This window comes from Medicago truncatula, chromosome 7 (genome assembly GCF_003473485.1).
Source record: "Medicago truncatula cultivar Jemalong A17 chromosome 7, MtrunA17r5.0-ANR, whole genome shotgun sequence".
In the NCBI taxonomy this organism is placed as follows: domain Eukaryota; kingdom Viridiplantae; phylum Streptophyta; class Magnoliopsida; order Fabales; family Fabaceae; genus Medicago; species Medicago truncatula.
This window is the reverse complement of record NC_053048.1, coordinates 43,095,854-43,119,202: the sequence shown is the minus strand read 5'-3', so window position 1 is coordinate 43,119,202 and position 23,349 is coordinate 43,095,854. Positions and strand designations below refer to the sequence as shown.

General features: G+C 32.4%; 1 protein-coding gene across 2 annotated transcripts; it reads left to right on the top strand.

The window, feature by feature from the left end:
* Positions 1 to 5,718: 5,718 nt before the first annotated feature.
* Positions 5,719 to 22,967, top strand: LOC25499023 (insulin-degrading enzyme-like 1, peroxisomal). Of its 2 annotated transcripts, none has more exons than XM_013594157.3 (26): positions 5,719 to 6,040; positions 6,141 to 6,216; positions 8,183 to 8,250; positions 9,433 to 9,524; positions 9,616 to 9,689; positions 9,779 to 9,822; positions 11,024 to 11,075; positions 12,099 to 12,221; positions 12,309 to 12,421; positions 12,516 to 12,678; positions 13,508 to 13,600; positions 13,826 to 13,911; positions 15,521 to 15,607; positions 15,719 to 15,822; positions 16,727 to 16,829; positions 16,982 to 17,077; positions 17,164 to 17,353; positions 17,442 to 17,503; positions 18,083 to 18,187; positions 19,144 to 19,345; positions 19,492 to 19,700; positions 20,270 to 20,394; positions 20,476 to 20,527; positions 20,609 to 20,695; positions 22,263 to 22,385; positions 22,548 to 22,967. In XM_013594157.3, the coding sequence occupies exons 1-26, from the start codon at positions 5,918 to 5,920 to the stop codon at positions 22,788 to 22,790; spliced, it is 2,895 nt and encodes a 964-aa protein (XP_013449611.1). In that variant the 5' UTR covers positions 5,719 to 5,917; the 3' UTR covers positions 22,791 to 22,967. The 2 variants fall into 2 exon arrangements, with proteins under 2 accessions (XP_013449611.1, XP_024627211.1); XM_024771443.2 differs by having other exon boundaries at positions 17,161 to 17,353.
* Positions 22,968 to 23,349: the final 382 nt, after the last annotated feature.

Genomic DNA, 23,349 nt, shown 5'->3' with positions numbered 1-23,349 from the left:
TATTTGATTTAGTATGTATTATTGAATATAAATTTTACATATTGGAATTTATCCCTAATTCATTAAAAATAATTAATTGTGGTAATTCTGTAAAATAAAAAAAATTATAACCACATCCGAAAAGCGTGGAAAATATTTTAAAGCAAATTAAATCCGTCCGAAAATCGTTGGAAAATTTATCTTGAATTCGTCTGAAAGCGGTAGGAAATTTTAACTCAATTATGTCTGAATCCCGTAGGAATTTAAATTCAATTCCGTCTGAAATCCGTAGGAATGTGAATTCAATTCCGTCTGAAAGCCGTAGGAAATTAAATTAAATTCCGTCCGATATCCATTTGAAGTTAATCAAATATCCCACAAACATGTTTGTGTGAAAACTGTACGAAATCTGTCTGAAATATATTTCAGACAGAATTTGGGACGAAAATACAATTTGCGACGCGGTTTTTTCGGACAACGCCCTATCTATCCGAATTCCGTCCGAAAATGGATTTTCGTCCAAAATCCGTGGAAAATTTCCGTAAATTCCGTCCCAAATCCGTCTGAAAATGACCTTTTTTTAGTAGTGTTAGTGCATGACAGGTGCAACTACAATTTTTATCATAGTAAAAAAAAACTTCCATTTTTATCTTTTTTTTTTTAAGGAACTTCCATTTTTATCTTAATAAATCATTCTTTTGTTTTTTAATAAGTCATATATTTTAACAAAAATAAATAAATCATATATTATATCTTTTTGTTCACGTGAAAACATTTTTATTTTAAACTAGCGTCAAAAAGGATATGTTACCAACGTGTCCATCTCTCTGTTTTTATTGGAAACGATGATAAAATGGTAAAATTTAATTAAATGAAGGATAAATTGAAAGAAAGACAATTTCACTAAATCAAACTTTTTTTATACGTCCTTGCAAAAATTATGAACGGTACTGTTTTTTTAATGAAATTTTGATTTTGATTAAAAGTAAAAATACAAATAGTTTTTGATTTTAAATTATAACAAATCAAACTAACCATGATTATCTTTTTAAATAACATCAATAATATAATAAAAAATATAATCTAAATTGTTATTTTTTTTAATAACACAAACAACAATCTTTATTATAGAAAAAATTGTTTAGAGTATAATTATGATAAGAAAAAGTAAGTATAGATATACCCATATAGTTTGCTACACTTTTTTTGGTAGATAGACGAGATGGCAAAACCATCATAAACTCACACACATAAAGTGGAAATACCGGGGTTCGAACCTCGGCCATGACGTCCGGCCTAACAATTTCAGCATTTTTGTCAGTTGAGTTAAGTTTGTTACACTTTCTAAAGGATAAAGAGAAAAATGACATTTATATGTATACTCATATTGTGTTTGTTACACTTTTATTTTAATATTTGAATTTACTCTTATCTATTTGTTATATGTGTTATTTGTATTGAAAGTTGAAGGTAATTTTAGAAAAATAAAAAGTCAGCTCAAAAAAGCTAAAACAAGTCGTTTTCTTTTATATATAGTATAGATATAGATACTAGCATAAAGATGGGCACTCACGCACCCGTTTTTCCACTTTTTTATTGTGTTAACACGTGTAGATTATCAACGATATTTTATAAAAAAATTGCGTGTAAATTATATATTTTTTTTATCAAGAAAATGATAAAAAATAAATTTTAAATATATATATTTTGTAAAAAAAAAGTAGATATTTGTGACTTTCAATTTTAACAAACTCAACAAATATTTATCTTTTTCAATGACAACAAATAATATAACAAATATAACCATTTAAGAATATATGTCCTTATTATTGGATTTTTGTTAGAAATCCAATTATTATAAGTGTGTGTCGGTTGAGAGACTGAGAGTCTGACTGTATAAGTGAAATGGTTTAGAGTTTTAGTTTTTATTTATATAAAATATGTAATAAATTGATTTTCTACATTCGGGACGGGTTTGGGGTGGATGTCTATATCTCCATTACCTCATCTCATACTCGTGTTTTGAAATTGAAAAAAAAAAAACTCAAACTCATACCCAAACATAGTCAATACGGGAAAACACATCAGACTAAGTTTGGTTCGGACGGGTACTTGTGGATAAGAGTTTTGTTACCAATCTACCATGCCTAATGCACGAGCAAACATTTACCTTTTAGATCTTATTTGATTTTCTAGACTTTAAGACTTTGTTTGGATGGTAAAGGAAAATTTAAGGAAAGAAAGTGAAAAGAATGATTGTTATAGGAAAGAAAGTGAAAAGAAAGTGAGTGGAAAGTGTGATGATTTTTTAGTTGTTTGGTATAAATGATAGTGAAAGGAAAGAAAGATTTAAATTTAATAAAATGACTAAAACATCCCTATAAGAATGTGATTATATGTATATATATATAACTAATTTTAAGTTATAATTTTATTAATAATAAAAAACTACATAACCATACGATTTTTTATTTTGGTAGAACACAACCATAAAAATTTGCTTTCCTTACTTATATTTTTATTTTAATTTAATATATTCTATGGTCAAGTTGAAAAGCATTTAAACTTGTGGGTTTTTATGTAATTTTGCTCAAAATAGTACAATCTCCATACTTTCCAATGAAAACATTTTTTATGTGGGACCCAGCCATCATTACCCTTCCTCCCCCTTTTTAAGGTTATTCCAAACAAAGGAAAGAATGTTATTCCTATTACTTTCTATCTTTATTCAATCTTTCCTTCTACTTTCCCCTAAAACAAACAGGCCCTAAAAGCATAAATTGATTTTAGCACCTAAAATAGTAATTTAATTTAGCACTTCAGGAAAAAAAAAATGGTTTGTAGATCCATTAAAAACATTGTAGATAATTTTTTGGAATGATCAATTTATTTAAGTCCTTTAAGTTTTTTTTTAATATTATTTTTGTCTCTTAAATCCAATTAATACTTTTTTCCTATTTTGATGGTATAAATTACTAACGGTTGTAATTTAAGTGATCAAAATGGCACCAAAAATATTATGAGATGTCAAGTATTTATAAATCAAGGACAAAAATGAAAGAAAAATATCAATGGAGATTTGGTCTAAATAAACTAGACTCTCACAACAGGGTTAGGATCCTCTCCATTTATGTGGTAGGATCTTCACCCCTCACAACATAGCAAATTAATGTTTGAATCCCTACAAAAAGAAGTGCTTGCATTTAGTATCCGAGACATTTCGGATAAAAATTTCTCCACTTAAAGTAAACTTTTTTTTCCTTAAAAAAAAAAAATTACCAAAAAAAAAATATATACCAATAAAAAATGGAGATGATTTGGTCTTAAAAAATAAATTAGACCCACAAGGCCACAACATGATAACCTAATTTTATTTTTTTTGATAAAAATAAACTAATGTTTTAATCTCTACAAAAAGAAGTGCTTACATTTAATGTCGGATATTTGTTGGGACTGGTTTGGTCTTGTCTTGTTGCTCTTTTTGTTAGCTATGTATAGTGACTTTGTGAGCTCTTGGTGTTTGTAGTTATGGGCGTGTTTTTTAGCACTGTAGGTGCTGTTGTTGGTTGTTTTGTGGGGAAGTTGATGCGCTTCCTTGTAACTTTGAGTTTCTCCCACTTTCTTTGTGGGCTGGTCTCTGTTATTAAAATAATTTGTTGATTAAAAAAAATTGTCAGAGGCATGTTGAATGCAATTTCTTCCGATTAAGGTTACCCATAAAAAAAAACAAAACAAAAAAGCATAAAATACAAAGAAAAAGAAAACACAGCAAAAAAAATGTTAAAACACTATTTAAAAAACTACCGCACAGCTACTAGGCTACCCGACAAAAAAAAAAAAACTACCGCATATTTGCAAGTTAGCAAATGGAAATACGTTCGCGCGACAACAAATAGTGTTGTGTGTTTTAGCATTTTTCTTTAAACATCTAGTTAATGTTTGTAAAAAAAAAAAAAAGTAATATTAATTAGAAAATTGCTCTTTAGACATCTAGATTTGTTCACAAACATCTTGAATTTTCAAAATTACCTTCAATGATAGTTAATTATCGTTCATGAATCGTACTTACAAGCCGTTCAACCCTAAACATATACCTAAGCACAAAAATACAAACCCATACACTCTTAAACTCAAGTATTACACAAATCATATACACTTACATCTTCTCTCGCTGCTCCAACATATCAAAATTGTTCAAAGTCAAAAATATATTCACTCAAACAACAAATGTTCAAAGTCTCTTAAAATAATATAATGTGATATTTATATGTTAATTTTTTTTTTTTTAATTTCTCATTATATTGGAGGTTGCTTGAAGTTGTTGCTAAATTAGATTGTTGTATTTATTGTGAATGTAGATTAAACTAATTATTAATGCAATGTGGTAGTTTAGTAGTTGAAATAACACAATGGATATTATATCTATATTTTGTGCTTTAGGTGTTTGATGAAATGTTTCAAATAATTTATTAATTGATTTTTTTTGTTGGTTGTTGTGTATATATGGTTGACGATGTTGATAGACCACCATGACCCACCACCAACACAACCCTGACACATCATCTCACATGGTTTTGGAATGTTGCGGATGCTTCCGGTCTTAGCCGGCTTACAATGACATTTTTCAGTCATATTATTTCAAGCATATGTACGACTTTAACTAAGCATTAACATACGAGACTAATAGATTCCACTGTCAGTTGGTGAAATGACCATCAATGTGTCATGTCTTCTTCACTTATCTATTCATGGTAAGTTGCTAAACCACCGTGCGAAAATATCCCAAGAAGAAAGAGTTGTTCTTTTATCTAAATTGCTTGGTTTAGACCCTGATGATGTTGCTAGCGAGTGCACGGAAGTGAGGGGTCATTATTAGACGGTTGAATCAAGTACGGTTGAAAGATGGTCTATCGCCATTTACCAAAGCAGACGATGAGACGGTGTGATCATTTTTAGACCATTCCAAGACATATTTCCTTCGTAGCTGCTATTAATGTTTTTTCAGGTAGACAAGACTTTCCAAGTTTTTTCTGCTACACAATACATCTGAGGTTGAGCGGGGTTTATTGGTGGAGAAACCTTGACAATTCATAACATGTTACATTTCGTGGTTCTATAGTGTATATGTTCGAAGGTAGTGCCCTCAGCGAGGGAGAACCAGCTAGGCCATCATACCATGATGTCTTGATAGAGTAGGAGCATGCAAGTGAGGTGTTTGATACGTTCGAGATAGTCATGAGGGTTAGAGCCATGCCATTGGATAACCTGGCAAATGACACCACATACGAGGGCTTACATGCTACTCTAGAGTGGACGACAAATGAAACAATGTCGACCACTCAATATTAAGTCCTCAAAAGGTAGAGGGTGTTCCGATGATTTTATTTGCAATTTGATGTTATTTTGTTGGCTTAATTACAATTTTGATAATCCTATTTTTACTCATTCATAAATTGACCCCCTATTTTAAAATCACTCAGTTTTGTTCCCTTTCTCCATTTTTTAGACTAAAAAACTGTAATGTAACATTTTTTAATGACGTGTCATAACATTTGATGATGTAGATTAATTAATACTCATGAAATTACTTGAAAGTTCCTTTAAAATTTAAATTTAAATACGACAAATCATCATTTTTAAGTTAAAAAATCTAAAAATGGATCAAAAAATATATAATTTTTTGAAAATAAAATTAAAGACCGCAAAAATAAAATAAAATAATGAAGACGAACCTAAGCCAAATACAGACTGATGTGGTTTAGATTAGACAGAGCATGCTACACGGCACACAGTGAAGAATTGGAAAAACTAGACTAGACTTCGGAACCAAAACCCACGCAATCTCTAGATTGACAAGATAAAAGCATCATCTTTTTCTCATTTCCAATTTCAATTTAACAAACACTTGGCGTGCGCAGTGAGAGAGCGAAGAAGAACAATGGTGGTTGGAAACGAAAACGCGGAGATCGTGAAGGCACGAATCGACAAAAGAGATTACAGAAGAATCGTTCTCCGTAACTCTCTTCAAGCTCTCATCATCACCGATCCTGATACCGATAAGGTTCTATTTCTCTTCGATCTTCGCCCTTTTTTCCATTTCAATTTAGCGATGATATCTATGCTTTCTCTATCTGATTTCGATTTTGTTGTTGTTGTTGAAGTGTGCTGCTTCCATGAACGTTGGCGTTGGTTACTTCTGTGATCCTGATGGTCTTGAAGGACTCGCTCATTTTCTAGGTCTTTATTGTTTTTCACTTTCATTCTAATTTGATTGATGAGAATTTTCACTGTTTATAAGATTGATAATGATTTGTGCTAATCCATACACTAATTAGAAAAGTTGACAATTATTATTGATGTGGACTTGAAAAATAGGAGATTTTTGTTGAGGCACTCACCACTGTTGATGTTCTTGTTAATACTTAGGCTCTGTTTGGTTAACCCAAAAAGTAGCTTTTAGCTTTTAGCTTATAGCTTATAAGCTCGTTTGACAAAAAAAGCTCTGTTTGGTAACACTTTTTCACCATGAGCTTATAGCTTATTTCACGAGCTTATAAGCTATTTTTCAGAAGCTATTCCAAGTAGCGTTTGAGCTTATAGCTTATAGCTTCTCACTTTTTCTTCCAATTTTACCCTTATTATTTCATTTAAATTGTATTTTTATCCATTATAATTTTTATAATAAGCTACGTAATAAAGACTACTATCCCTTTATTTCAATTTTTGTAAATATATCAGCTGACCTTTTTTTTTTTTTTTTGAAAAAATATATACCTTCATTTTTTTTACGAAACAAAATACTATTGTTCTATTAGTGTTCCTTTTTTTTATTTTTTTTGAGGTAAGTGTTATTTTCTTTATTCTCTGTTATTAGTATTACTCTATTAGTGCTACCTTTTTTTTTGTTTTTGAGGTAAATGTTATTTTTTTTATAAAGTGGAAACACTTAAATGATAATAAATATAAGATAAAATTTTAGTGAATAAAATTTAATTTAATTTATAATACATAGGATATATTAAATTAATAAATTTAAAGTATTTTTTTTAAAGAAAAATTAGTTTACAAAATTACAAATACTTAAATTAATGATATAATTTTTATTATGAATTAAGAATACCCTTTATGTCATTTTACATTTATCAGCTAGTTGAACCGCTGTTTTTACCAAACACTTCAGTTAGCTTATCAGCTAAAAGCTATCAGCTAGCTTATCAGCTATAAGCTATCAGCTAGCTTATCAGCTAAAAGCTATCAGCTAGCTTATCAGCTATCCGCTATTTTTACCAAACAGAGCCTTATTAGTTTTGGGACCTAGACCTTTATGTAATGTAGTGTTGAACAGAAAAATAAAAATGAAAGCGAACTTCTAGTATTTGGACATGGTTATTAGAAAGTTTTATTTTGATAGCTTAAGAGTTTATTAGAGTGGGATGTTGCGTTGGATGTGTGGCAAGATGGAGGGTAGTCACATCACTAGAGACAGAGGAAGACCTATAAAAACTATAAGAGAAACTACTCCCTCCTGTCCTATTTATAAGAAAAAATTGACTTTTTAGATTCATTGAGTAATTGATGTATCTTGTCTAGAATATAGACCAAATACATCATTTATGCAATGAATCAAAAAAGTCAAATGTTTCTTATAAACAGGACCGGAGGGAGTATTAAGAAAGATGTACAGATTAACTAGTTAGATAGAATATGGTATATGATAGAACATTATGACGTCGTTTGATCCACGTAGTCGATCCCACATAGTTGGATAAGGCTTGTTTGTTGTAGTTTTGTTCAATTTTGTTTTGTGGTTGAAATCTGTTAGGACCTCAATTGTGGCCTCATACATCCTAGCCCATGGTGTGGAAATTTATGTTAAGAAAATAAAAGATAGAAAATGGGAAATGCTGATGTGGTAGGGAGTAAGGGAAGTGGTGCTATTCGTGTACAAGAATTCGGTTATATAGGGATTGCATAGAGAGAGAGATGGGGTATGTTTTGGGAGTATTGTGTTATGTTGGTTATGCACTGAGAACATTGTTTGCTGTAGGAGCTTAGCTCTGTCGGCACGAAGATATTCATCCTTTTGCAGTTATTACTTACTCATCAATAATATACTTTTGTTTTTTCAGTACTCATCTAATTTCTTTGTTAATTGATTTTGTGAATCGGGTTCGCATGAAAATTTGTGTTTTTTTGTTGACAGAGCACATGCTGTTTTATGCCAGCGAAAAGTACCCTGTGGAAGATAGCTACTCCAAGTATATTACTGAGGTACCGTAAGTTTTATATGTCCGTCACATTGGCATTTTCTTACCACTTTGCATGGAGGTGTGGTTGCCAGATTTTTAGCTTTTTGTTCTTTATAAAATTCAGCTCTTCGATTATTGATACTTTGGGGTAGGATGTTAGTTACTGTTGAAATTTTCCAGTAAAAATTATTTGAAAAAGGAAGATCAGGTTTCTGATTTACCTGAGTAATTCAGAAATATATCAAAATAATTCAGTGTGCACAACATTTTTACGATCTCTAGTTTCAGGAAACTTGGAAAATAATTCAAAATATATGCAAATCATATTTTAACGGTTTTGACAATAGCATATTTATAAGGAGATATTTCCCTCGATAAGAGAATTTTTTAACATTATCCCTCAAGCCAGAGTGGGTATACAATATTCAGTAATATTTATATTTATTACAAATAAAGGGGCTTTGAGGACCATAAAGTGATTTCATGAGGATATTTGCATGCTGATTACTAGATTTAAATGATTCAGATACACAATAATCATTTTCTTTATAAGAACTTTTTTATAGACTAAGTCACAACTAATTTTTGTATATTTGTTCTTTTCATGAAAGACTGAATTCGAGGCGATTTGAAAAGCTGCTTGATTATCAAAATACAACTTTAATATAATCAACATCTCCAAACCTTAACTCACAGAGTAACTGTGCTAGCCATATAAGCTCCCAAGTAGCCTTGCTTTATATTCAGCCTCTAAGTCAGATAAAGCAACCACATTTTCCCCTTTCATGATGTGAACCACTGCAAAAATAGAGTATCCTGAAACTTACTGTCAACAGGCAAACCAGTTCAATCTACATTAGAGTACCCAACTGCCGAAGTTTTTCCTTCTGGCTTCACACAACATGATAACAATCCTTGGCCCGAACATTCTTAATGTATTCCAAAATTTGTACCATGACATTTTTATTGTATGGGTTTAGTTTCCCAACAAACTAGCTGCACTTGTCAGGATTTGAACAAGGTTCCTCTTGATCCATTAATAACTCTTTGTCCATTTGCATGTCAATAGGTTCAAAGATGTTATATCTTTCGTATCATTGAATGGAGCTTAAAAACTGAAATAGTTACCTTGTTTATTTTTGTTTCATTTTTAAGTTATTCTTACATTTGTTTGCGAATCACTTTTGTTTCTTCCCTCACGCAGCATGGAGGAAGTACCAATGCTTTTACATCTTCTGAGAACACCAATTACTTTTTTGATGTAAACACCGATGGTTTTGAAGAGGCTTTGGACAGGTAGATCCCATTTTCTGATATCCATATTTATTTCTTTGTAACAAAATACTATGGTAGCAATTGTGAGTTTAGAGTACGGTTTGTCTTCCAGATTTGCTCAATTCTTCACTAAACCATTGATGTCTGCTGATGCCACCATGAGGGAAATTAAAGCTGTTGACTCTGGTTAGCTAATCTTTTTACTTATTTGTTGCCTTTAATTTTATTTCTCTCGTCATTTATCTGTATATTTTTATCTGCTTTGTTTGTTACAGAAAACCAGAAAAATTTATTATCTGATGGGTGGAGAATGAACCAGGTATTTCTTATTGCATTTACAGTGGGTTTTTGAGTATTGTTTGGTAAATTTGGTTGTTGGCCAAGAGCATTAAAATTTGCTGTTACGAAAAATAATTTCCTATAGTAGTACTGTGGAGCAAATGATTTGTATTTTGTTTAGGATGGATATGGCATATAGTTTTAATATTCAAGATCTTTTCTGTATCCATCAAACTTCTTTTAATATTGCAATCAGATGCAGAACATAATAAGTGCATGGTTTAGAAGGCTGTAGATCATGTTTCAGATATGTAAATAACTCATCTGTTGCAATCAGATGCAGGACATAGTTAGTCAAGGCCAGTGTGTGAATGCACTTATTATGTTCTTTTAACCATGCTGCATTAATTAGACAGTTTTTATCCTATTAAAATGTGATGCAGTCTTTCATTCGATACAAATTTATTTTTCTTATATTGCTTTAAATATCCATTTTCTTGAAATGGACTTGTGCTTGTTTTTGATTGTGGATGGGCTGTATAGCTTTTACTAATGCTGCTTCATCTTTGAATGTGACAAAACTCGTTTAAACTCAAATTTTCAATTTCTGATGCTTGAATTTGAGGCCAGGGTCTCTAAAATTATTTGGACTGAGGATTCCTACAAGGATAAGAAATTAGAAGAATTTTTAGACTTCCAGCTGGGTCACTGGACCAGGCGTTTACCAAACTTGAGGGAAGGTCAATGGATTGCCTGTTTTGTTTCTCAACATAGGATTAACTACTTAATTGGTGAAATGTGTGTTCATTTGAGCGTTTGGCAAACCTTGTTTTGAATGAACTTGATTATAAATAAACCGGTTTAGTTAAAAATGGGTTTGAAGTGAAGTGGTTTATGTTTGGATATTATCCACTTGAATGTAAAAGCTAGATTGAGTCTTGAAAACACAGTTTGGGTACTGCAAAGTGCAAACGCGACCCAAAACACGGTCAAAGTGGATTTTGTGTGTTTTCGGTTGTTCAAGGAAATTGGACTGATTTGTTGCATTTCCAGTTCTCTTAGTTTATCCTCCTCTAGTAGTTTCGTTTTCTTTAATTTGTACTTTGCTATGCATGTTATGTTTTATGGCTTTTCTCGGATAAATACTTATGATCTCTATGCATGTTATGTTTTATGGCCCTTCTTGGAGAAATACTTATGATCTCTTTCTATCCTCTTGTGGAACATTACAATCTGTTCAGCTTCAGAAACACCTCACTGCTGAAGATCACCCGTATCATAAATTTAGCACAGGTCAGTGATTAACTTATTTATATTTATAAATTCTAAAACTGCTGAACTTTGAATATTTGCACAATGCTGGTTGCAATATTAAATTTTGACCATTAATTCTCTCAATGGGTATGTTTGCAGAAAAAAGTGATTGTCTTTTTTTTTTTTGAAAAAAAATGCTTGTTCTCATCAACACAACATTAACTTTCTTAACTTCCCCCCCCCCTCCCTATTTTAGTTGAACAAAGAACTAATACCGAGCTCTGCTTTTTCTTTCTAATCTTTTTTTTTAAAAATATTGTGAAATTATATTAATTCCCAAGGGTGCGTTTGGAAGAGCTTAGTTACAATTTATTTAAGCATATTTATGACATAAACACTTGTTTAATTGTTTGGATTTCAGTTTATTTCAACAAGCTTTCTGAGATAGCCTATGAAAACATCTTAACTTTATAAGAAAACAGTTTATTCTTATTCCCTTTTTAATTATATAAATAGCTTATACATAAGTGCTTATATGATGAGTACTTATATAATAAGTAGTTTACCCAAACACTTCCTAATAAGAATTTATTTTTTGAAAATATTTGGCTGATTGAAAAATATGACAGGGAATGTCTAGTGCTAGATTTTGCACTTTTTCAGACTTGTATTTATTTTAGGTTTTGTAATTTAATATTAGACAAAGTACTTGCATACTGTTACATTTTAATGCTTCTCTTAACCTACGTTATTCCTAGTCCGTGTTCATCAGTTCCTCAATTTAGTCTCTGTTCGTGATGCATTTTTTCACAATGCATTGGTATATTTTTAAAGAAATGGTGCCTACCATTTTGTGCGTCTAAATGAATATTTATTTTCATATGTTTGTGCATGAGTCCTATGTTGTTAATATCATTTTGCATGTATCTACCATTTTACCTTTGTTATAGTTTACTCAATATTTTCTAATTAAGCTGAAATATTTGTCATTACTATCATGGTTCTAATGTCCTTCACATCATAACCACTACTTTTAGTGCTCTAAAATATCTGTTCTATTAGGGAACTGGGACACTTTGGAAGTTAAACCAAAAGCTAAGGGAATAGACACAAGGAACGAGCTTATCAAATTCCATGAAGAAAACTACTCTGCTAATCTAATGCAGTTAGTTGTATATACAAATGGTAACAGATATTTTATTCAGAAAATACATGTTCAACATATTATTTCTAAATTCTCACAATATCATTATTGTGCATGGATATTTTCAGAAAGCCTTGATAAAATTCAAAACCTTGTTGAAGAAAAGTTCCAGGATATTAGAAACACCAATAGAGGTTGCTTTCGCACCTCTGCTCAGCCATGCAAATCAGAGCATTTACAGGTATTAGTTTTGTACTTGTTACTCAATAATAAATTCTAAACAAATCCTTCAATATTGATTCTAATGCATATTCCATTTTGCTTTTCTGCTTTAGATTATTGTCAGGACTGTCCCGATAAAACAAGGTCATAAATTGAGAGTTGTATGGCCGGTGACCCCTGAAATTCTTCATTACATAGAAGGACCATGCAGATATCTTGGTCATCTTATTGGCCATGAAGGGGAAGGGTCTTTATATTACATTCTGAAAAAATTGGGTGGGTACTGTACCTCTGTTGCATATTTCATTATCAATTTTCTCAGAAATGTCGCCTCTTTTGAAATGATCCTAGCTAAACAACATCCAGATTTCAGAATACTACATTCTCTCCAGGCCTCTATTACCTCAGATGTCAAAATGGCTGTGAATATAAATAAAGGAGGACAGACATAATTAGTTTTATGGAAATAATTTTAGTGGGCCTGGGCCATTTTAATTTTGCAGTTATGCAATTTCTTAGCATAAGCATCCTCTTTGTCCTTTCCTAATTTTCTTTTTCAGTAATCCCTTTTTCCTCTCTAATTTAATTTCAGTATTGATTTTGAATTGAGTAGTAACAGTGTTAGCTAAAAAAAACAATTAACTAAAAGAAGTAATAACAGTATTAGTTTCTTTTAATTGTAGAAAAACTATAAGAGAAACTATTAGGAAAAATTTAGAGATTAACGAGTTGGATCCAAATATGCTTTATGATAGAACATTATGGCGTAATTTGATCCATGTAGCCTGGGATAAGGCTTGGTTGTTGTTTTTGCAAATTCGTTTATGAAAAAAGAAAAACAAGTAATGTATCATACTATATTATTATTATTAATTGAAACTTAATTTGTGGTTTATATTTATATAATTGCATGAACTGAATAGTTGAGTTAGTGCTTCCAAAAGAATCTTCTCTCTCTCTCTCTCTCTGTGCATGAAATTAATCAGAGCCATTGAAAGACCCTCAATTATTTACATAATGATAGCAAGTCCTTTATGCTGCGTCTGCCATCATCATGAATATGAATATGTATACTCATTTTACTCAATTAAAATTAAATTTGCAGGATGGGCTACAAGCTTGTCTGCGGGTGAATCAGATCTGAGTTTGGACTATTCCTTTTTTAAAGTTGTAATTGATCTTACTGATGCTGGTCATGGTAGATTTCTCTTCCCCTTCATCCTCTCTCCGTTTTTGTTGTATGTCGCTCTTCGCTTTCAAAAAGTTGAACTATGTTAACCCTTAAGCATGGACCGTGCTCTTCATGCAAAGCATTTCATAACCATTAATGCTCTTTCCCCCCACCCCCGACTAAATTCAAGCCATATTATGTGTTGTTTATTGATTCAATGAAATCATTGGTACTTTTGGCTTGGATTTGTAGAACACATGCAAGATATCGTTGGGTTGTTGTTCAAGTACATTAAGCTTCTACAACAGTCTGGTGTTTGCAAATGGATATTTGAAGAGGTATGGATATAGCTATGTATTATGGTTTAATATCGTAAACAATTGTTCTTTTCTTTCTTGCTTTGCTTTATTTTTTACCAAGAAAGTCTATTACTATTATATTATTATTATTATTATTATTATTATTATTATTATTATTATTATTATTATTATTATACAAAAATAATATAGTGTATAATATAATATTTATTTATTATATATTATTTCTAAAAATATGTTGTATATTATCAATGGTATTTTCGGTGGTTAAATAGCAGCTACAGCGTAGCAAAATTTAAACAAACTGCTATTGTTTCGCCATACACTATTTACTGCAAAATATTGCCAAATAGAGGCTATAAGGGTGCTATGGTACTGCTGCATAGTGGAATATGATGAAACCACTATATTTTGTGATTTGCGATTGACAACACTGAATATTTTAGTAAAGGGAAATACCATTTGCCACGAATGCTGATTTCACAGGAAACACAAATAACACACAGATGACCGTTGTTTTCCACCAAATAACAATTTTTTTTTGTTTTGTTTTTATATATTTAAATAATAATATTTTCTATAACCACCTATGTATCGTTGTTTTTCGTTTTTGTTTTGGTCGTAGGAAATAGCATCGCTGTTTAGTAAATTTTATACGTTTTTATTTGTCTAGTCTATTGTCTTCCAAACAAGCCACAGTACAAAATGTTGCGCTGAGTGTGACTCAAGAATTTGTCTTGTAGACGTTCTCTTTACCATGTACCTCGATTCATATCAAATGCACCCCAATATATAATTATGGTTTATGAGTGATGAAATCGGGCCTAACTCATCCTTACAAAACCGGCTTGTAAGGCGTGGAGGGCTTCCTCAAAACTCTTACCAAGAGTCTTATGTATCCAATGTGGGACTTGGGTTTTTCACAACACAGCCCTTCATGCCCAACACTGTTGGGCTTAGTGCATGTATATAAATGGCGGGTGACCCGATTGATAGGCCCTGATACCATGTTGAAATCGGGCCTTAGCTCATCCTTACAAAACCGGCTTGTAAGGCGTGGAGGGCTTCCTCTTTATAAACTCTTACCAAGAGTCTTATGTATCCAATGTGGGACTTGGGTTTTTCACAACACAACCCTTCATGCCCAACACTGTTGGGCTTGGTGCATGTATATAAATGGTGGGTGTCCCAATTGATAGGCCCTGATACCATGTTGAAATCGGGCCTTAGCTCATCCTTGCAAAACCGGCTTGTAAGGTGAGGAGTGCCTCCTCTTTATAAACTCTTATCAAGAGTCCTATGTATCCAATGTGGGACTTGGGTGTTTCCGAATAATGTGATGTTTTCTTGATGTTTGTTTAAAATCTCGGTACTTGAATATCTCGAGTTTCTTTTCTCTTCAATTTTTAAGATTTCTTTTTCAATTCAAAAAAGCTCAGAAAATAATAACTTCAAAGTAATGATTATAAACATTCATTAAGATTTTTATATGGTTTGAGTGTTGAGTTGACATATAGCTCACTGTACAATCACTGAACTACATTAAATTTGGTATCAATTTCTCTTGTTTACTTTTCTGTTTGGCACCTGGTTTTAACGGATTCTAATGCATTTTCCCCTGTTCACAAAGCTTTCAGCGGTTTGCGAGACTAAGTTTCACTATCAGGACAAAAGTCCTCCTAGTGATTATGTCGTTAATATTGCATCAAATATGCAGGTATGCCATCTTTTTCTTTAGATCAATGACTTCTCAATAGAGATGTATGCTGTTTACATGAAAATTTTGTGATGGAAACCATTTTCTTAATGAACCTTTGTTATTTTACAGTACTATCCTCCAAAAGATTGGTTGGCAGGATCATCCCTTCCTTCTAAGTTTAGCTCTAGTGTTATCCAAATGGTGCTAGATCAGCTTTCTCAAAACAATGTTCGGTAAGTATACTAAAATAAAAGCTGTAAATTTATCTACATGAAAAATGTGAAGCACCCACCGTCCTAAAAGCTCAAGGAGTTATTTCATCCATTGGAAATAAAAAAAAATTGAAGTGTTAGTAGAGGTTCACAATATATTTATATAAAAAGTATATTGCGCAAGACTATTGCTTCATGTGGTTTGCAAGACTGTGATTGTAACCTACCTGTACAGAGTACACATGCTCACAAATTTCATTTGATGGAATCTTGTCTTCGATTACAATAAGGCTAACACATTTTTTTCTCCGAATTCACTCAAATGTTGGAAAGATAAGTAAATAGTATGTTTATTTGGTGAAGAAATAAAAATTTAATAATCAATTGCTGAATGCGTATTGATCTTTTAGGTTCTCTGTCATAGTTTCTTTTTTTTAATAAATAAAAAAAAATTAAGGAAAGGTGTTTAAGGTTGATCCATTTTGCCAATATTGAGTTCCACGGAACATTATTGAACTTGGTTGTGTTAGAAGCTATAATAAATGCTGATGTAATAGACTAATTTATGGAATTGATAAATTGAATATACAATGTTCTTAGTTTTCAATGTAAAAATTGGTATCATTGTGGTAGTATGCTTTTGATGGTTGCAGATTGTGCATATCATATGTGCAACACCTCTCATTTGCAAGCTGCTAAATCCTGGCCGCACTTCTTGAATTCATTGAGAAATTTATCTTGTATGCGTCGTATTAGAAACCTATCCACTAGTACATGGAGTTCAAATTTCAGCTTCATTATCTAGTATTTAAGCTATCTGCAAAATGATAAATTTTTATATATTTGTTTGTTATTCTGAAAAGTGGGGGTTTGAGCCTTTGACTTTGTCTTGATTAAAATTAAGCCAACCCATTCTGTTATGCAGAATCTTTTGGGAATCAAAAAGTTTTGAAGGACATACTGATAAGGTGGAGCCATGGTATGGAACTGCATATTCCATTGAAAAGATTACTGCCTCAACAATTGAGGTCTGTGTTTTCTGGTAAAATTGTTGAATTTTGGACTGGATTATAATTTGAACCGTTTTCTCTTTGCACTTTGGAGTTAGTTATGACCACTTGTATTGTGAAATTTCCTGGAAAGAGGAACTTAATGGTCCTATGTATGTTTGTATTTGCAGGGGTGGGTGCTTTCTGCTCCTGATGAAAATATGCATCTTCCAGCTCCAAACAAATTCATTCCAACTGATTTGTCACTTAAAGTTGTGCCAGAGAAAGTATTGCATATTTTCCACTTTTATGTAGTTATCTATAATTTTCTCTATGGTGTTATCTGGGCTAATTTATTGATACTTTGAAGCAGGTGAAATTTCCAGTTTTGTTAAGCAGGTCATCTTATTCAGCATTATGGTACAAGCCAGATACATTGTTTTCCACACCAAAGGCTTACGTTAAGATTAATTTCAATTGCCCACATGCTGGAAACTCTCCCGAGGCTGAAATTTTGACACATATATTCACTCAGTTATTGATGGATTACTTGAACGATAATGGTAGGTTGTAGTTTTAAGCTTACTTTACTTTATTCAAAGTGATTGCTAAATTCAGGTTGAAGACGTACTTACTGTATTTCATTTTCAGCTTATTACGCTCAAGTTGCTGGTTTGCATTATAACATAAGCCACACAGATGCCGGTTTCCAGGTATTTGGGTTTAGTATAATTTAGTTTAATCTGCATTTTTACAATTGATTTAGACAGCAGACATCATTTAGAACTTCCCTGTAGAGTTATTGATTCATAGATTTCTGGTTTAACTCATCTCTACAAAACCAGCTTCTAAGGAAATGATGACCCAAGCTTTTTAAACTCTAGGCCATATCTCTAGCCAATGTGGGACTTGAGTTCAACTCCAACCAAGACACCCACTCACTCCCAGGGAGATTGCCCAAATATTTTTAACTCAGGCCAATCTCTAGTTAATGTGAGACTAAATAATACTGATAATCATGAATTTAAAAGCAAAATAGCCTCTGGTTAAATCTATTATTTTATCAAGGAGGGATGATGGACTCCTCCACTCATTATAATGAACTTGAGTTTTATTTATGTATCAGCTCTTCTGTATCTGAATAAAACATTCTACCAGCTGTTATTTTTCAGCTGCTATGCATATGATAAATTTTGTGTAGCAATATAAATGAAAATAGAAAACAGACGAAGTCTCCATTCACGTGTCTTTGAATGAGATCGTATTAATTGAGAATTGTCATCTTTTTTCAGGTGAACCTCCTTGGTTATAATCACAAGTTAAGGGTTCTACTTGAAACTATATTTGAAGAGATTGCAACATTCAGAGTGAAAACGGACAGGTTCTCAGTTATCAAGGTACTGCTCAAGGCTCTTCTCACATGAGATTTAGTTAATTCTTCGTTGCCCTTTTAGCCCTTGGCTCATGGAGTTTCAAGTATAAATTATTGCATAATTGTCTCTACTCCTTCACATTTTACTCATGCTTTAGGCCACCTGGCTTGTCTTCCTTTACTATCTTTCAAATAAATTTACACCACTCAACATCAAGTATTCTGACATAAAAATTCAACCCTCTGAAAATCTAAGTTTCTTCAGAAACCTTTCTATTGGTTCCAAATGTAACTGTTTATCAAATAACCCAACCAAGGTGCAGGGTGTGAAAACACTAATTGTGATAAGCCATGCTTATCAGTCAACTTTTTAGTTTAAAAACTGACCTCGTAGTCATTTATCCACATATAATGACACGTGCAATCTGCTGGTTGCCAATTTTTATTCTTTGTCATAAGATAACAATCCCTGCAAATGTAGCTGATTCATTTTTAAACCAATTAATGTATAAAACCATCATATGGTAAAGTTCTACCACATATCTTGAAATGAAGTATCTAATTAGATATATATTTAAAGTAAGCTAACTATTTTTCTATTTTTAAGTGTCTCCGAACCCAATATACCGCGAGATCATTTCTTGTAAAATTTAAGAATATAAACCTGTTTAAACAAGATTACAAATTAATTCAGTCTAATAAATAAAACAACTAATTTCAAAATATGGTGCAGTTCACTATCATACAATTTATTCTAGCCTATATAAATCCATCAAATTGACAAATGCTTATTTTAGTTGTATTTATATGAAAGAATAAGATCAATCCTGTACTTATGTTGGTAACGAAAGAATAAGAGCTCATGATCAATATGTGATTTATGATTTATCCATTTCAGTATATTTTTAAATAAAAAGTTGTCTTGATTTTATATTTAGTTCATTCAAATCTATTTATATGCTTTTTATACCTCTTTATCAGGAGATGGTGACAAAGGAATACCAGAATTTCAAGTACCAACAACCCTATCAGCAGGCTATGTACTATTGCTCTTTGATACTACAAGATCAAACCTGGCCTTGGGTAGAACAGCTAGAAGTACTTCCTGGTCTTCAAGCTGAAGATCTTGCTAAATTTGTGCCAGTAATGCTGTCCAGGACCTTTTTAGAGTGCTATATAGCAGGTTTTTGGGCTTCTCTCTCTCTCTCTCTCTCTCTCTCTCTCTTTATATATATATATATATATATATATATATATATATATATATATATATATCTATCTAGTTGGCTAGTTACTTTTATTTGAGTTGGAGTTAAATTTCCTATACAGGAAACATCGAAAGGCATGAAGCAGAGGCAATAACTGGGCACATAGAAGATGTTCTTTTTAAGTGTTCAAAACCTTTATGCCAACCTTTATTCCCATCTCAGCATTTGACAAATCGGGTTGTTAGGCTTGAAAGTGGCGTAAATTACTTTTACCCTTCACAGTGTCTTAATCCCGATGATGAGAATTCTGCTCTAGTGCACTATATACAGGTAAACTTGCTTGTTTACAGTTCCAAATCAATGCCAACAACTTCTGACTAAATATAGTCAAATCTAGTTTTTGAACAGATGAACTGTTGTTTTTATAAAACTGTGCATTACTTCAGTTGGATTTTTTTATCTAGTCATGGAAATAGAGTCTTGTTAATAATTTTCAAGGGGCAAACCTAACTTCAATATTAAGTTGTTCATTTGAATCAGTGGGAAAAAGTATTGTTCTATATCTTGGACTATATGCTCTTGAATATATTTTGTCCATCTTTATCTGCCTTACTGAATCACAGTTTACATTTTTAGGTTTTTTTGGTACTCTATGTGGATTAGACCATCCATCTTGCTGAATAACTGAAGTTCTGTTGCATGCTTGTTCATTATTTTATAAGCAGTGATCACCAAAATTCTCATTCTTTTCTGTGTGTGTGTGTGTCTATATATATGGATAGATAGATATACAGACTAATTTTTCTTCTAACTTTTGGCCTAATAATTTGTTTGTTCAAATTGTTCATCATTGTATTTTGAAGTTACCGTTGCTTGTAACCCTCACGAGAAATTTGTAGGTTGGTCGAGATGACTTTAAGCTGAATGCCAAACTTCAGCTTTTTGCCCTTGTTGCAAAGCAGCCAACCTTTCACCAGCTTCGATCAGTTGAGCAACTGGGCTACATTACTGTGCTCATGCAGAGGTCTGTCGTTATGTAGCAGCCTTTTTTTCTTCTTCTTTTGAATAACACTAGTTTTTAACTCCGGTTTTTGAATTTGTCTAGGAATGATTGTGGTGTACGTGGACTACAGTTTATCATTCAGTCCACAGCAAAGGTATTTACCTATTTGGAGTATAGATATTTTGTAATTTACATTCTACTGCCTTGTTGCTTAATCTTATTACTCACTTTTTAGGCTCCTGGAAGCATCGAACAGAGAGTTGAGGCTTTTCTCAAGATGTTTGAGACTAAACTTAATGAGATGACAATTGAAGAATTCAAGGTTTGATTGGCAGTTTTAATGATGTTTTAGTTGGTTGTTTTCTAGATCTGTTGCACTTCAATCATGATTGAATACTTTTTCGCCATATTTTTGGTAGATGAGCCAGAGCTGCTCCCCGTGTTTGTGTTTTGAATTAACTTCTCACTTTTACATATTTGGTCCATGTCATAGATTCGACAAAGTTTTATGTTGGCTGTCGAGGCCTAACACAACCATTACCATGAATTTATTTGTGCCTGTTCATGTACTTATAATTTAGGTATTCATACAGATGTGTTCATTAAGTCTTAGAGTTTAGGAATTCAGACACATTATCCTGTATAAGGGACAACAACATTATCACATCATTTAGTTCACTAATGTTTTACACTAATACAAGACTCTAAATTGTAATCAAATATGGAAACTAATATGACAATCATCCTAATCCTTGTCAAATAAGGGGTTCATAATTTTTTTGGACACCAATCCTGACAATAATCGAAGATACTTATAAGATAATTTCAGGACATTATATGATATTCTTCGTATATTTTATTACTCCCCATCAAGTTATAGCTTTACCAAGGTTAAAAGCTTGTTACAAATACACCTTTTAGGAAAAAGAAATGTAATAAAAAATTATAGTTGAAGACTTCAAACCTGCGAGTCCACAATGATTCTTTGGGATGGTGGTGTCAAACAATTCTTTGGGAGGATTCTATCATTCCTAAGATTAAAGATACAAATCTAAGCCAAACAGAAAGTGTACATTGGGGCGACTCAGAGTGTCTTTAAGTCATCAGAAAAAGCTACGAAACTCACTGAATAGGCGCTGTTGTAGGATGATAGCTTGTCATCAAAGACGAAAAACATTGAACAAGTCCAAATCAGTATAAGGGAGGAAGGTAACCACACCAGTGCAAGTTGCAGCATGTAAAGAGGCTTAACGGGCCTTGATGCACGTCTTGAAGCGTGCATGAAAACCGTATGTATGACAGTTGTACAATAGCATGCGAGTGAGCTTGCAATGTCCGGTGAGGGTCAAACTTCACTAGTTAGTAGATTGACAGGTGCTTTGTTTGAAAACTTGTCAGAAAATTTTCTGTTGGTGGTAGCAGTTTGGTTCATAATGTGCTGCAATGACTACACACGACAAGGCAGACCTGAGACTTGCCGTGACGGATGGAATTTTTGAGGTAGCGGAAAAAGTGCATGGCCGGGGAGTTTTAAAGTTAAATATAAAGAGAGAATTTGGGAAAAATAGGACGACCAAAATTTAGACAGAATTATAGATGTCATTGTTTCTAGTATTCCAGAGGTTAGGAGCTCGACAACGGAATAGTGACAATACAAGTCATGGAGGATGCTGAAGTATGAACAAAATACAAGTGTTTATGTTAAATAAGCAAGAAGATAAAAGAATGAACAAAATAGTTAAATAAGCTGGGAAGCATGTCACTTTATTTGTTTAAGTTTATGTAATGAGATAACCAAATATGTTTCTACAAACATTACTTTAGTCTGTGTTGATAATTGTGTTCTAAATATCAGCTATTCATCTGACTTCTGATTTGATTGTATGCAGAGTAACGTAAATGCTTTGATTGATATGAAATTAGAGAAGCACAAGAACTTGAGGGAAGAATCAACCTTTTTCTGGCGAGAGATTAGTGATGGTACTTTGAGATTTGATAGGAGAGACTTTGAGGTATGACTGCAAACTTCTAGTTCTTATTTTCATATATCAATTTGGGCGGGTGATTTGGCTTGAAATGAATACTGAAACTCAGAATATGAGTTAATAATGAGTTTTTAGCTATAGCATATACTTGAGCAGGATTAGTGATTATATTCTGTGGCTTTGGAACAGATTGAAGAATTAAGGAAGCTCACTCTTCAAGAGTTGATAGATTTCTTCAATGAATATGTCAAAGTTGGTGCTCCTCAGAAGAGGACTTTAAGTGTTCGAGTTCATGGAAACCTCCATTCTTCTGAATACAAATCAGAAGCCTCAGAACCACAATTGGCTAGAATTGATGATATTTTCAGTTTTAGAAAATCACAGTCTCTTTATGGTTCATTTAAAGGTCTTACTGGGCAGATGAAATTGTAGCTGGTGGATCCTTTAGGTTTGTAAACTTCTTCAGCTTATATAGAAACATTTGAATGAAAGAGTACCCGTAATATCAGTCAGTTTGAACGAAACATTTCCTTTTAAGTTCTCCGAAATGATAAGTTCGATATATTTGGATTTGAATGATTGGGGCAGTTATTTTTTATGAGCATAAAATGTGAATCTCATTTTAACTACCTTTATGATGAGGGAGGATCAAAGTCTTGGAGCATATTCTCCAATGCGAAAACATGATCTAAAAAAGTAAACAGAAATTACAAAAAGGCATCTAACATGGGAATAATCTCCAAGCAATTGAACTCTCACTCCCAACATTGATCCATCATACCGAATCAATTGCGTGTAATAAATTATAGAATAACTAAATCATAGAACAGAATCAGATACAAATCTTGTGGACCGATTTTGTCCTCAATGTGTTTGGTTCACTACAGAAGTTTAACCTATATTACACATTGAAGCTGAAATTGCAGCTCTTGTAAACTTGAAGTTCTTCCTAAATGGCTATCACTGTTCTCACAGCTTATGTAAATTACCA

Excerpts from the sequence above, each read along its gene's own strand:
- LOC25499023 (XM_024771443.2), top strand. The coding sequence starts at position 5,918 with ATGGTGGTTGGAAACGAAAACGCGGAGATCGTGAAGGCACGAATCGAC. Across the intron at positions 12,222-12,308 it reads GTTAGTTGTATATACAAATG|AAAGCCTTGATAAAATTCAA; the intron begins GTAACAGATATT and ends GGATATTTTCAG. Across the intron at positions 13,601-13,825 it reads TCTTACTGATGCTGGTCATG|AACACATGCAAGATATCGTT; the intron begins GTAGATTTCTCT and ends TTGGATTTGTAG.